Raw genomic sequence first — 16,186 nt, forward strand, 5'->3', positions numbered from 1 at the left:
GTGACCTTCAAAAAGAGGAGCAGCTAAATTATTTCTTTTTTTTTTAAATTAATTTATTTTTTTTCAGCATAACTATTCATTGTTTTTGCACCACACCCAGTGCTCCATGCAATCCATGCCCTCTCTAATACCCACCACCTGGTACCCCAACCTCCCACCCCCGTCCCTTCAAAACCCTCAGATTGTTTTTCAGAGTCCCTAGTCTCTCATGGTTCACCTCCCCTCCCAATTTCCCTCAACTCCCTTCTCCTCTCCATCTCCCCTTGTCCTCCATGCTATTTGTTATGCTCCACAAATTTCTTAACATAAACCACAGAGGCCATAACACAGTAAGATGACATATTAAAAGTGCTGAAAGGGGAAAAAAAAAAAGCTGTCAACCAAGAATTTCTAAATCCTTACAAAATTATCTAAAAACAAAGAAGAAAATTAGATGTTTTCAAATAAAGATAGAGTACTCATTGTTGGCAGGCCTGTTTCACAAGGAATATCAAAGGGAGTCCTTTAGGGTGAAAGAAAGACACTGGAGAGTAACTCAAATCTACACAAAGAAATAAAGAACACAGGTAAGATCAACATATAGGTAAATATAAAAGTCAGTATGAATGTATTTTGTTTGTTTGTTTGTAGCTCTTTGTCTCTCCTACCTGACTTAAAAGACAACTGCATAAAAAAATAATTATAAATCTGTACTGATGATCAAACAATGTACAAACATGTAATTTTTATGACAAAGCAGACAAAAGGAAAGGATGGAACTATACAAGAACGGTTTTTATGTACTATTAAAATTAATTTGGAATCAGTCTGAATTAAATTGTTATGAAAATGGTAATTATCATCCCCCGAGCAAACCACTAAGACAATAATTCAGAAAACGGCAGTAGAAGAAATGACAAGGGAATTAAAATGGTATACTAGAAAATATGGTTTAACAGAAAGGAAGGGAACAATGGAGAAATAGAGGAACAAAAAAAGACAAGACATTTAGAAAACCAACAGCAAAATGACAGACATAACTTATATCTTATCAACCACTATATAATGTAAATGGATAAAAATCTACAATAATAAGGCATGGATTGGGGCACCTGGGTGGCTCAGAGGGTTAAGTCTCTACCTTTGGCTCAGGTCATGGTCTCGGGGTCCTGAGATCAAGCCCCGCATTGGGCTCTCTGCTCAGCAGGGAGCCTGCTTCCCTCTCTCTGCCTCTCTGCCTACTTGTGATCTCTCTCTCTGTGTCAAATAAATAAATAAAATCTTTCAAAAAAAATAAAAAGGTATGGATTGGCAAGATGGAGAACACAATCCAATTTTATGCTGTCTACAGGAGACACAGTTTGATTCAAAACACAATTAGGTAGAAAGTAAAAGGATGGGAAAAGATACACCATGTAAATAGTAACCCAAAGAGAGCTGGAATGGCTAAATTAATAACAAACAAAATGATTGTGAAATACACAATATTCATAGAGAAGGACATTCTATAATGATAAAAAGGTCAATCTATTAAAAAGATGTAACAATTATAAATGTATATGCATCTGTGAAAAAAGCCCAGAATACATGAAACAAAAACTGACAGAATCCGAGGAAGAAAGACAAGTTGGAGACTTCTTAAAGATTTTTATTCTTATTGAGGGAGAATGAGTGAGAGAGAACATGAGAGAGGAGAAGGTCAGAGGGAGAAGCAGACTCCCCAAGGAGCTGGGAGCCTGATGCGGGACTCGATCCCGGAAATCCGGGATCATGACCTGAGCTGAAGGCAGTCACTCAACCAACTGAGCCACCCAGGTGCCCCAAGTTGGAGACTTCTATACCTCATTTCCAATACTGGAGAAAACAATTACACAGAAAATCAAAAGGAAACAGAAGACCTGAGCAACACTATAAAGCAACTAAACCTGACAGACTCGTATGGCACATTTCACTCAAGAGCAGCAGGAAACGCCTCCTTCAAACCGAGTGTCCATGGAATTAAACAGAAAACAAAATCTTAAACCATAAAACAAGTCTCAATAAATTTAAAAGGATTTAAATCCAAATATGATCTCCTACCATAATGCAATGAGATTAAAAATCAGTAATAGAAGGAAATTTGGGGAATTCACAAATATGTGGATTTCAAACAACACACTCCAAAATGACCAACTGACCAAAGAAGAAATCACAAAGGAAATTAAAGATACTTGGAGATGAATTAAAACACACATACCAAAACTTATGGGGATGCAGTGAAAGCAACGCCTACAGGGAAATTCATAGGTATAAATGCCCACACTAAAAAGGCTGAAAGATCTCGAATCAATAATCTAAACTTATACCTTAAGAAACTACCAGGGGAGGGCACCTGGTTGGCTCAGTCAGTTAAGTATCTGCCTTGAGCTCAGGTCATTATCCTGGAGTCCCAGGAACGAGTCCGACATTGAGCCCCTTGCTCAGCAGGGAGTCTGCTTCTCCCTCTGCCCTTCACCTTGCTCATGCTCTCTCTTTCTCTCTCTCTCAAAATAAATAAATAAAAATCTTAAAAAAAAAAAAAATGGAAGAAAGAAAAGAAACTAGCAGGAGAGAGAAAGAGCAAACTAAACCTGAAGTAAAAAGGAAGGAAATACAAAAGATCGGAGTGAAAATAAATGAAATAGATAACAGAAAAAAACAACTGGAAAAATAAATCAGTGAACCCAAAAGTTGGTTCTTTGAAAGGATGTACAAAATTGACAAACCTTTAGCTATACTGGAAAAAGGAGAAAGGGAGAAGACTGAAATCTCTAAATCTTTGCAACTCATGTTTCTTGTTCTAAGATTTCCTCTAAGGCTGGGATATATAAAAGAAGTAAAACCCAGGGGCGCCTGGGTGGCTCAGTGGGTTAAGCCACAGCCTTCGGCTCAGGTCATGATCTCAGGGTCCTGGGATCGAGTCCCGCATCAGGCTCTCTGCTCAGCAGGAAGCCTGCTTCCCTCTATCTCTCTCTCTCTCTGCCTGCCTCTCCGTCTACTTGTGATCTCTCTCTGTCAAATAAATAAATAAAATCTATAAAAAAAGAAGTAAAACCCAAACTTTCACCCTTACTTCCTTTTCCCACTCTAGTACAAGACTAAAGTGGAAAAGCTAAACTTTATTTATTTTTTTAATTAAATTACCCATTTATTTAAGTAAGCTCAGCACCTAATGCAGGGCATGAACTCATGACCCTGAGATCAAGAGTCACTTGGTAAGCCAGCCAGGTGCCCATAAAATTTAGATTTAAATGAACTAATTATTTCACTTAAAGGTACCTTACCTACCCTACCACCAAAGGTAAATGACTTGGCTACACAAGGTGTCACTGCCTATCTCCTATTGAGGTTCAAGGGACACTCAAAAGTTAGGTTGAAGGGACACTCAAAAGTGTATATTTGGGGTACCTGGGTATCTCAGTCAGTCAGGTGTGCAACTCTTTAGATTTTATTTATTTCTCTACTGAGAGAGAGTGAATGAGCAGTGGGAGAGACAGGAGAGAGAGAATCTCAAGCAGACTCCAAGCTGAGTACAGAACCCGACGTGCGGCTTCACCACATGACCTTGAGGATCATGACCTGAGCCGAAATCCAGAGTCAGATGCTTAACAAACTGAGCCTCTCAGGAGCCCCAAGTGTCCAACTCTTGATCTCAGCTTGGGTCTTGATCTCAGAGTCATGAGTTCAAGCCCCACGTTGGGTAAGGAGCCTACCTTAAAAAAAAAAAAAAAAAAGTTAAAAAAGAAAGCATTTTATTTATAATGCAGGGTAGAAATTAAAATGATTTTAAAAACACTTTTGTATAGTAAGTATTTAAGTTAGTAATTGATCAAATGCTTACATTTGCTAGCCTGGTATTAACAAGTGAAGCAACCCCACAAAGATATTAGCTTCAAATGAACGCCTCGATCAGTTCTTTAATGGTTCATTTTTCCTCCTCCTCCATCTCCCCAGGTCACCTATCTCACCATGTCTGCCCTTTTCTCATCTATGCCACAGCAATGCCCTCCCATTTAGCAGCATGGAAGTGTGTCTTCTTTGGCTAATCCTGAAAGATCCCCTAAGCTATTTTCCTCCAGAAACACTCGATTTCTTCACATAAGCCAATATTGATAAAAGCCCATTAACTAGATTTGAACATACAGGTGAACATACTGTGAAGAAAGAAAAAGCCCCTTCTATTTGCTTCCCTTGAAGTGTAGTTAGAATAAACCGTCAGGAATTAAGAAGTCACCAAATACCTACTTATAAAACTGCTAACTAGTAACTAACGATGCATAATGTCAAGACTGAAAACATTATTTGACAATAGCATCATGACTAACCAAATTCTAAAACATCCCCCGAAAGGAGTAACTCACACTTACATAGAATTTACAGTGCCTAAAGTAGCTTTAAAATATTCCTTTTTCTCCACAACAGTTCAGATGAAGAAACTGGAATCCGGGAGGTTGTATCTACACTGCAGATCACACAGCCTGTCAGGGTCAAGCAGGGTCTCTCTTCAGTCTCTGTGAGTCCAGATCTACCTACTGGACTGTGATGCAGCCATTTATAGAAGGCTTATGACGCATCATAGAGATTATTTGTAAAATACTCTTCCCAGTAGGAAAATGGCATGTAAAATTGTATCCTATGATCTTCAAAGTAAATATACTTTTAAGGGGCTTTGGCAAAATAAAAACAGATGATCTACTCGGACGGTAGGAATGTGATCTTTCTTTCTTTTATTAGTTGTAATGTAATTGTTACTTACGCAAATAAAAAAGAATATTTTGAATTACTTTATTAGAGGTGTAGCCAGGGGAGTTAAAATAAAAACAAACAAAAACCCTCACAGAATCAAGAACCATTAAACCAGAGCTCTAGGCTCCTGCATACTTCCTACAGGACAGGATGCAGAGATGAGGTTCAAAAAATTATCTAAAAAGTTTACCAAGTGAGCATGAGGAGAGAAGGGAAAATCCAACCTTCCACATGCACAGCCTTTTGAACATTTCAAAATGTATCACCTATATGATTTAAGTGAGTAAACTGAGATCTGGAGAAGTTAAATAAAGACCCAAAGTTTCATGGCTAGTGAAATCAAATGCACACCAGAACACCTGCTTATAACCTAGCACAATGATGTCCACTCCTTTAACGAATAAGGACTTGTAAAAAATGTCATAAAGAATTTCATATTCATACTAAAATTGGCAAATCCATGGAAGAGAAAACAGATTTGTGGTTGCCAAGGGCTGAGAAGTTAGCGGCGGTGGGGGGGGGGGCAGGGGGCTGTGACTGTGGAATGGCTTCTGGGTTTCCATTTCAGGGGATGGAGGCACCACACTGAATGTTCTTAATGTCATCGACCTGTACACTATTACCACACTGAAAAAGCCTTAAAGACATAGTAACAGGTCTGCCTTTAGTAGACAGTGATTACAAACATCTTAAAAGATCACAATCTTAAAAGAATTCGATACTGTCTAAAATTACTATTCTAGGGCGCCTGGGTGGCTCAGTGGGTTAAGCCGCTGCCTTCGGCTCAGGTCATGATCTCAGGGTCCTGGGATCGAGTCCCGCATCGGGCTCTCTGCTCAGCAGGGAGCCTGCTTCCTCCTCTCTCTCTCTGCCTGCCTCTCTGCCTACTTGTGATCTCTCTCTGTCAAATAAATAAATAAATAAAATAAAAATAAAAATAAATAAAATTACTATACTATTAATCATAGCAGCAACATATTCTTTTTTTTTTTTTAAGATTTTATTTGTTTATTTGACAGACAGAAATCACAAGTAGGCAGAGAGGCAGGCAGAGAGAGAGGAGGAAGCAGGCTCCCCACAAAGCAGAGAGCCTGATGCAGGACTCCATCCCAGGACACTGGGATCAAGACCTGAGCTGAAGGCAGAGGCTTTTATCCACTGAGTCACCCAGGCGCCCCCTACAGCAACATATTCTTAAAACATTTAGCCTACAAAATTTGAAGCACAAACCTGATGTCTTTAAGTCCCCAAGGATTTCATGATCCTCAAATCAGGAATTATGTCCCCTCTTAAACACGCACAACAAAAAACTCTTCCTGATGTTAAAGGGGTTTCCAAAAATTATCCTTCAGTGAGGTAACCTTAGAGATGCTATCCAACCACCGAGATCTGAGGCCCAGAGCATTAGATTTACTATCTTTGCAGAAGTACTATGATGCATTTTAGACTACCCTCCTCCTTAAAATTAATTTGCCACTTAAACTACTTTATACATTTCTCATAATTCCCTCATAGTACATTTTAAGTAGTTTCTTTAAGGATAAAAAATAAATAAGACCAACATAATTAGCAAATATTTACTATACCCATGGCATTGTAAAAAACATAAAATTTTGAATGGTCGGTCCCTGACCCAAAGGAACCTGAAATATAGATAAGAAATATAAATTCATGAAAACGTAAATACCAACAATTACTTCAATGACAACTTAAGGCATGAAAGGAAGCACACAGCAAGATGTTGATTACTTGCTACACAAACAGGAAGACAAAACTGCTATAGGGCTTCAGAGAAGGGAGCCATTATTCCAGTCTATGGTGTACGAAAAGTTGCTACAGGAGAACTGGACTTTGAATGAGTTGCGTCTTGAAGATCAAGCAAGATTTAGGGAAGTGAGGCAAAAACAAGAGAGCATTAGAATATCCCTCATTAAGCTTCATTCAATTCACTACTACCTGCTGAATTCTCATTCTGTCTAAGGTACAAAAATGCAAAAATAAGGCAGTCTGGGTGGCCCCTAGTCAATTTCCCTTTGTAGGCCTGAAATCCTTCAAAACATATCATACTGTACAATTAGTTATCCTCAACCCCCACCATGGGAAATAAATAGCATTGGTAAATTTCTGATGACCGTTGTTTTAAAATAAGTCACACCTTAACCTGTATGCATTATTCCCAAGAGGTAAATTTCACCCATTACAATGAACTCAGTGTATCCTCTTACAGGCTTTCAATGAGAAATCTCTTTCTAGAAATACATATACTTACTAATTACTATCTCCACTAGAAAATAAAGAGGGACTTGCCCACTGAACACAGCTTGGCCATAGAGTAAAGGCAAGACTGGGTATCAATAATGCCCATCACTTCTACCCTAAGAGTATAAAGAGGGGGCTGGAAGTCTCTCCACTAGGAAGCAGTACTGTGAGATTAATGGGCAAAAGCACTTGTGTGCAATGGTCTGTGTCCAAGAAGCTGGGGCGGAGGTGCAGACATTAGACAATAGTTCATTTTACAATTTTAACCCCATCTTTCAAGGGCTCCGTTGGATTTGAGCTGGGTAAATCTCAGTATCCCCCACTGCCTGAAAGTTCTGGGCAGACTGCTATTCTAGGGATGTTTTTGAGCTGAAAGCAGGAAACAAAGTCAATCTTTTTCTGGTAGTAGAATTTGAGTGGTCAAACAGACCCATCAAGTAGCTGTGATTCTTGCCATGTGGAGAAAAGTGGAAAGTCATACCAAAAGAGCAAATACCTCTGAACAGTTTTAGTATAAAGCTACAAAATTTAAAAAGTTCATACTTTATCAGCCTAAAATATATCAAACCTTTACCAGGAAGAGAAAAAATGTTATGCTAGTATTAATGTTACTAACCTTGTTTGTTCTTGGGTTCAACATGAGTGTCTTGCCTTTTTCTTTTATGTGCATATGACGACATGCTAGAGTATAGGGAGTAGCGACTATTCTTAACCGGGACAACATCTTTCCTTGCACCTGGGGAAAAGGCAGCAGATAACGGATGAGAAACATATTACAGAATGCATGCACATCAGGTATCAGTTTTCAAAAGCAGATACAGAAAGCTTAATTTTCCACACTTGAAAAAGCTTTATCAAAGTACATTTATGTTTCTACAGGTTGTAACCGTTGTAAAAAAGTAACTGGGTGAAGACAACCACTGACTTTTCCTGACAATACTCTAAGCCCCTGGTTAGTCATCATTGTTATTTTGTATGTACTGTATACTACAGTGTGCTAAACTCTTATTCTTTTTCTAAGCCACAAGTGTGGCAAGGTATGTATCTCTTGATTGTGAGAGAAAGAAAGAAATCTAGCAATTAAGAAACAAGGTAACATCTAGTAAACAAAGACATACGGTATGGTCCATGTAAATGCATATGGGAGTTTAGGTTGAAGGTGGAAAAGTAAGTTACCAGGAAAGCCTGGAACATAAACATCCAGAGGAAGAGAAACCATTCAAACTTTTAATCTAGCTTATAATTTTAATGTATTAACATAGTCAGTGTTTAAAGGTAATATACTAAATATTTTTCTTTTCAAAAAACCTGTTACTTAATATAAAAAATACACAAATTGGCTAGAAAACATGTTTTTGCCTTTTCACGACCATCACAGACACATGGAAATTTTTCAAAATGGAAAACTCCACATAATACATTGCACATTAAATATTTAAAATAAGAATACAATAGATTCTTCTGCATATCAATTCTCCCACCCAAAATGAACTTGCAAAGCCCATTTATCTTAGTCATTACAAATCATTGCAATTATCCCACAATAAGTTTTTTACTGGAATTTTTACTTGCTTAGAAATCAAGGTTTGTATACGGAGTGCAGCAAACCATTACAGTGAGATTATTTTTTAAGTTAATTTTTATGGAAGTAAATTCACACAACAAAACTTGCCATTTCAAAGTGAACAACTGAGAGGGATTAGAAAACCCATAATGTTGTGCAACCCACCTCTGCCTAGTTCCAAAACATCTTCACCATCCCAGAAGGAAACACGACCCATTTAAGCAGTTCTTTCCCTCCTCCAGTGCCCGCAACCAGCAACCTGTTTTCTGTCGTTATGGATTTACCTATTCTGGATATTTCCTATAAATGTGGTGCATAAATGTGTCCACAAAAACAAAAAATTTATATGATTACAAGGACATCAAGAATCACGAGAGGGGCGCCTGGGTGGCTCAGTGGGTTAAAGACTGCTTTCAGCTCAGGTCATGATCCCAGGGTCCTGGGATCGAGCCCCGCATCGGGCTCTCTGCTCCGCAGAGACCGTGCTTCCTCCTCTCTCTCCATGCCTGTCTCTCTGCCTAATTGTGATCTCTGTCAAATAAATAAACAAAATTAAAAAAAAAAAAAAAGAATCACAAGAGATGTGGACTGGGGGTGGGAGGACAGGACAGATGTTTAAAGATACAAACTTGCAATGAGAGTCCTAAGAAATAATAAGTCCTAAAGATCTAATGCGTAGTATAGTGAATATAGATAGCATTGTATTATAACCATCAAACTTTTTAAGAGACTAGGTCTTAATTGTTCCAACCATTAAAAAAAAATGGTAATTATATAACATGAGAGGTGACAATTATCACTACAATGGCAATCATATTATAATACATAAATATATCTAATTAATGTTATATGCCTTAAATTTACACAATGTCATATGCCAAATATACTTCAGTAATAATAAAAAAGAATTATGAGAGATATACAACAAAATAATTGGGTCACTTTAAAATGTTAGTGAAAGACAGGGGCGCCTGGGTGGCTCAGTGGGTTAAGCCGCTGCCTTCGGCTCAGGTCATGATCTCAGGGTCCTGGGATCGAGTCCCGCATCGGGCTCTCTGCTCGGCAGGGAGCCTGCTTCCCTCTCTCTCTGCCTGCCTCTCCATCTACTTGTGATTTCTCTCTGTCAAATAAATAAATAAAATCTTTAAAAAAAAATGTTAGTGAAAGACAAACACTAAGGAACTATTGCAATTTAAAGAAGACTGAGCATATGACAACTAAATGCAAAGCCTGAATACAAAAAAAAATGCTATCAAGGACACTTATTGGGACAACTGGAAAAACTAGAAGATATACTGTAGCTTAAATAAAAGTACTGTAAAATTTTAAATTTTCTGTATTTGATAACCATATGGAAGAGATATACTTGTCCTGAAAACACAGTGAAGCATTAAGGGGCCAAGAAGTATGACATATGCAACCAAAGCCATTCAGATCATTTCAAAATAAATTTCAAAGACTGAAATGGTAGCACTGATTATGTGTTTGTGTGGTTCTTCCAGGACAGACAGCATTATCTGTCAACACTAAAACTTTGTTACCAAAAAACTGGATTAGTATTCTAGTATATTGGTGAGGTAGGCAAATCTACGGTATAGTATAGAATACTTTTTACTTTAAATCAAAGACAATCTGAAAAAAAATTATTTTGTCATCAGTACTTGTGGTATGATGAGAAATATATCTTGGGGGCTCAGTCAGTTACATGTCTGACTCTTGATTTCTGCTCAGGTCATGATCTCACGATCCTGAGGTCGGGCCCCAAGATAGGCTCCAGGGTGGAGTCTGCTTCAGATTCACTGCCTCTCACTCTCCCTCTGCACCCCCTCTATGAATGAATAAATAAAATATTTTTTAAAAAAAGAAATATATTTGGTTTTTGTCCCCAGTTCCTGCAACAGAGCTCCTAAAAAATCTTTGGAATTTCCTGAATGATAGAGGAGTATTTTTTGTTACTCATAAGAAGACACTTTTGATCACATTTGAGTTTATGCTTATGAGGTGACCTAGGGTGGACCACTGCAAAGCCTCAGATAGAGCTGGTCACCAAAAACACCAAGTCATTAGAGAGTAGAAATTTACTGCCCTGCCTCCAGAACCTCCAGAAAGGGAAGTGGGCAGGGGTTCTTTTTAACAAGATCTATTGAGCTTTCATGCTGGTGAACACATCTAGGTGCTGGGGGATGGCACACTCAGGTAGCACAAGTAAGCTCTATGCCTCTCCACCCCTACCCCCATCAATACCTAGTTCTATGTATCCCTTCCATCTGTTCCTGAGTTGTATCCTTTTATAATAAACCAGCAAATATAAGTAAGTCTGTGTGCCATTATAGCAAATCATCAAAACAGAGGGGGTTGTGCGAAGCCTCAATTTATAGAGAGTTGGTCAGAAGTATGGGTCACAACCTGGGACTTAGGATTGGCATCTCAAGTAGGGGCTGTCTTTTGGGACCTAATCCTTAACCTATGGGATCTGAAGCTATCTCCATATGGACAGTGTCAGAATTAAGTTACATCAAAGCAAGCCCAATCAGCATCTGCTGAGAACTGGAGAATTGCGGAAGGGGACGGGGGAGAAGTCCCACATTTAGTGGCCAGAAGAATTGACACTGCAAGTAACGAAGATTAAAATTTTTCCTCTTAGTACTTAAGAGCAGCATTCTAATACATGAAATCTATTTTCAGTTCCTGGTTAAAGTTTTGCTTCTACCTAATACTGAATTTAGTCTGTATAATAAAGATAACACCACTTGTCAAATCCACCTTATAGATAATCATGATGATCAAATGAGACTATATGCAAAAAAGTATTATAATTAAAGAATGTTTAATCACTAAAATTACTTTGTTAGTGAGTGATAGAGAATAAAATAAATGTAAAGGTAACTTTAATAGTGTCTTGAAAACAGTGGTCATAAGTTAAAAAAAGAATTAAGGAAAAAAAAAATCTGCCAAAACTAAAACCAAGGAATAAGAGATAGACAGGGAGGCTTAAATACCAGTAATAAGAACAATGAGAGGCAACAAGATAAAACGCTGTTATGCAGGTGGGTTGGAAGGAGAACTCTCAGAATGAGTGAAGTAAAAATACGAACCAAAAGGCAGAGTTTAATTTTTAATTGACATGTAAAATCAAGCCGCTTGCTTCCTTGACAGCTTCTGGAATACTGAGATCTGCCTCTGGTTTCTCCCCCACGGTGTGTCTTTCACATGGCCTTGCCCTGGAACTTACTCTCTGGTGTTTACAAGCTGGACCAGGACAGAAACTGCTAGGCCACTGGCTGCTGGAGACAACTCTCCCTGGCCCCCTACTTGGGGTTAAAGGAGGTCACTGCAAGGGAGACAGAAATTAGAGGTCGTGACTGAGTGCAATGAGCACGAGCTCTGCAGTCCAACTGGGATAGGAATCTGGACTCGGCTCATCACCACTTTGGATGCGGCTGTGTCACCCAGGCATTCCCAACGACTTCTGAATTGGTGTTAGCCTGGGACACATTTCTCACTGCTGTGTGGCCAATTGAGAAAAACTGAACAATGCAACATAGTCCTTCATAAAACAAAATTCTCTTTGTTTTCCTATTCTAATTTTGATCTTCTTAGCTGTTTGGTGATAAAAACGTCTTTTCTTTTATGAAAAGATGGTGATAGTAGATTGCAATAGTTCTTAAAAGAGTCCTTAACCTTAATAGAATTAAAAGTTGGCAGTGTATGTCTGGTCCCAATTGTCCCCCTACACACACTTGCCCATCAAGTCCAAAAGTCTCAGGACTGCCTCAGAAGTCTCATTTCTCTCATCAGTGGAACAAGGGAGAGGGAACTCTGGTTTGCAGAGCTGTGTAGTAAGGATGATATTTACAAAGTATCAAGCAATTAAGAGCTTTATCATCATCATAAAGAGCCTGACTACTTGACATGAAAGTTTATTCAATAAAATCCATATCCAGGCAGTTTAGCAGAGTAGTAAAGGCAAGCTCTGGAATCAAACTACTGGGTTTAAATCCTGGTTTGGCCAATTCTTACTCTGATTTTGAATAAGTCTGTTGCAGTTTTCTCATCACTCAAATGCAGATAATAACAGGACCTACTAAACAGTGCCATTTTAAGATTTTAATTAGATCATCTGTGTAAGATGCTTATCACAGTGCCCTCTAAGTGCTCTATAAATGTTAGTTCTTTAAGCACTATTAGTAGTAGTGACAGACTGTGGTGCTCAGATGTGTTCTGAATGCCTGTTAGTTTCTGCATCAATATCTTCTACTGTGAAATCCTTGAAGCTATAAGGATACTCATGGTTAGCACTTATTTAAACTATTTCGAATTAAATCTCTAGGTCAAGTAATTAGAATTTGGATGGTATACAGAGCCAGGCAACATCAAATGTCATTCTGAACAACATCTACAGAATCAATATAGTATTTTTCATTACTTTTGCAATTTGTACACATTAAGCAAAGGAAATATAATATATAGCCATATAACTAAAACGATGACTTTAAAATAAAAGTTAACTTTTTATAAAATAGATTTTTAGGAAATCAAATGTAGAATGATTTTGACAGTATGAATTTTGTCCTCCTTCTAAAAATGATCCTCAGTAAACAACTATAGGTTTCAATTATTATTTATGTTTTAAAATATGACTAAATTTGGGGTGCCTGAGTGGCTTTGTCGGTTAAGTATCTGTCTTGATTTTAGCTCAGGTTTCAATCTTAGGGTCGTGAATTCAAGCCCCAAGTTGGGTGTGGATCCTACTTAAAAAATAAATAAATGAATGAAGTATGACTAAGTTTGTCGAAAATTCACCAACATAAATTAGAATTTATTTTAGTTTAACTTAATATAAAATTTAATATAGTTAAGAATAGCTTATTTTTATAGGAAACTTGATACAAGTTATACATGAGCAGCTTTATAGGAGTTAATTTGCAAGAGAAATTCTTAAACGATAAATTAGGTTTTCTTTTATGAATTTTTGACATATTTCCATAACAAGTGTATTTTAAAAGACAAAAACACCCTGTAAGACAAACCTGTGAGTAGTTCTTTTTCAGAAGTAAGTACTGAGCAAGAGTATATTTAATTCTCAAGAGAATGAAGAACTTCTACAAATGCATAGCCCAACATTTCCTTAATATATGATAAAAGTTCTATCAGCATATCTGGGCTCTATGCTTAACTTTTAATTAAGTCTTTATAACTACCACAAGATAGCCAAACACTGATTGTAAATCAAAGTTCAAAGCTAATTAAAGGTCCAACATTAGAAGACAAGAGTTAAGTTGTTTTTTCTGTATTTCTGCAAACCATGTAACATAGTATCATATAACTTGGTTTTAGTAGTTACACAAGAGATTTTACATACACATACAAATACACACACAGGGGGAAGGTGGGGAGAGGAAAGTGCAGGCAAATGTTTCTTCTCTAACTTCCAGGATGCCTGGAAACTAAAGAATAAATTCATGAGTAAAGATTAAGAGTAAAATTAATGAGTACAACATTGCAATTACTTGAACAACAGGAACAATGCTTAAGGAGAGACTAAGCTGGAGCTGTTTTGTTAAATTGCCTGAGTTCAAATCCAGACTTGGCCACCTATAAAATCTGTGATCTTGCGCAAGTTACTTAACCTTCTTAAGCCTTAGTCTCTTCATTTGTTAAGTAGAAATAACAGTACCAACCTCAAAGAGTTATTTTGAGATGATTCATGTACAGAACAATGTCAGGCCCAGAACTGACAATTAAAACGTGCTTCTATTGTTAGCAATTGCAACACTAAAAGAAACAACAATGCTATTAACTATTCTGCTTAGAAGCAGCTGCCACAAGCATTAGGAAAATAAATCAGATAAGGAGATAACGCATTTTGCAAGGAAGCACTACTGCTAAGATGTATCATTTTGATCATGCTTCTCATCAAAAGGCAACATGTTTTCTAAACTTGTTTTTGTAACCACGAAAGAAGTCAATTCCTGGACCGCAAATCTAACACCACCACACAAGTAGAGGTGGTCATCACAGTGTCAAAGAAACACCTGCCAGTTCTGGTCTATTTATGCCATTTCACACGAATAGGCAGAACTGTCCAAACGTAGAACTTTCTAGCTTGTAGCAAACTTCCTTTAAAGAGAGGAACGAACAAACGCGCGCGCGCACACACACATACATACACACATGCACACACACAGAGCCTAATTCCTGTCATTAATTCATCCTTGCAGAAGGAGATTTAATAAAAGGTATCAAGCCACAAAATCGTTCTTTAAAGGGCGCAGGGGAGAGCGACTCTCGCGGTCTGGAAGCCACAGGACCTCATCCCAGGGCAGCAAGGGCGCCGCCCTGGGACCGGCGGGTCGAGAAACGGGAAAGTCGCGCCCCGAAACCGTGCCCGGGAAAAAGCCGCGGGCGCTCGTATTGGGGACCGCCGCGACCTGACCGCTCCCCCGCCCTCCCCCGGGCTCCGGGAGCCGCTTCCCTTCGCCTCGCCCCGCCCATCCGCCAAGCGGGTCCTTGCCCGCCGCCCGCGCGAAAGCCGGCGGCGGGTCCGCAATCGGGTGGGCAGGCCGGGCGGGAGGAGGCCGCCCCCGCTGCGCTCCCGGAGCCCCCGCCCCGGCCCCGCCACGCCAGGCCGCCTGCAACCGCGTGCTGCGCGGAGCCTTACCCGAAGTCTCGGTCCGCGACAGGTGGTGCTGCCGGCGGAGAGGCCGCGGCCCTGCCGCCCACTCAGGCGATGCTCAGCGGCGGCCGAGTCCGCCCCCCTCTTCCCTGAGCTTCGCGGAGCTGGCGCTAGCTCAGGTCCCGACAGGCAGGGGCGGCAGACAGCCGGCGAGGTAGCCAGGCAGGCGGCGTAGTGAGCCAGGGAGGCGGGCCGGCGCGGCCCGGCGGAGACTGACAGGCACGCGGACCAATGCGGAGGCGGAAAGTCGTCCCGGGGGCGGGGCTCCGGCCGCCACTTCGCGGCCGGCGCGCCCGCGTCCCCCCCCCCCGCCCCCCTCCCCGCCCCAGGACCTTCCTGGATCTGGTTCTTTGAGGTTACTGTTTAGAGGCCGGCGCGCGCCCGTGGGGACGCGATCTCGAGAAATGCGAGAGGGGACGTATAGAGTTGAAGGAGTCCGCAGCAGACCCAAGTGACGCCCGTTGTTCCACGAAAGGAGCGGGGCTAGTTTACGGCGGACCGCGCATCCCCCGAGGTGTCGGGGTACTCGAGGGGGGATGGCTACACGTTCGCGCGAGAAGAGGCTCTGCGCAGGCGCGGGCGGGCCCGGGAAATCCGCGGGTACCAGTCTCCGAGCCCCAGGGGACGAGAGGAAGTCTGGGAGTTTAGGTCCATCAGGGACAGCGAGCGGAGGCAGGAGAAGATGAAGGAGAGATTAGGAGCTGGATACAGGTCAGGTGGCTGGAGAAGCGGAATAGGTGGGATCGGGAAATGTGAGGCCTCTGCACTTAAGGAACGCTTTCTATTTCTGAGCTATTTTTGTTTCTGTGCCGAGGCCTCCATCTTCTGCAGAATTCTTTGCCACTCTCCACGCCTGCTGGCACAGTTACCGGCCCGCAGGGGATTTACTAATCTCTATCATCACAGTCACCATAAATAGATGTTCAATGTCCTCTCTCAGAAAA

General features: G+C 40.3%; 1 protein-coding gene across 2 annotated transcripts in view; it reads right to left on the reverse strand.

The window, feature by feature from the left end:
- The window catches only part of ME2 (malic enzyme 2), a 63,992-nt gene extending 48,208 nt beyond the window's left edge, over positions 1–15,784 (reverse strand). The window contains exons 1-2 of one of the 2 annotated variants that reach the window (XR_004278005.1): positions 15,228–15,784; positions 7,619–7,738 (exon numbers count right to left, since the gene is read on the reverse strand). Coding sequence is in view for 1 of the 2 variants with exons in the window: in XM_032310236.1 (XP_032166127.1) it covers positions 7,619–7,726 (108 nt within the window). In the remaining variant the exon portion in view is untranslated. The remainder of the gene's footprint in view (positions 1–7,618; positions 7,739–15,227) is intronic. The other variant, XM_032310236.1, reaches the window with a different exon arrangement.
- Positions 15,785–16,186: the final 402 nt, after the last annotated feature.

The sequence above is a fragment of the Mustela erminea genome, chromosome 13 (assembly GCF_009829155.1).
Source record: "Mustela erminea isolate mMusErm1 chromosome 13, mMusErm1.Pri, whole genome shotgun sequence".
Lineage (NCBI taxonomy): Eukaryota > Metazoa > Chordata > Mammalia > Carnivora > Mustelidae > Mustela > Mustela erminea.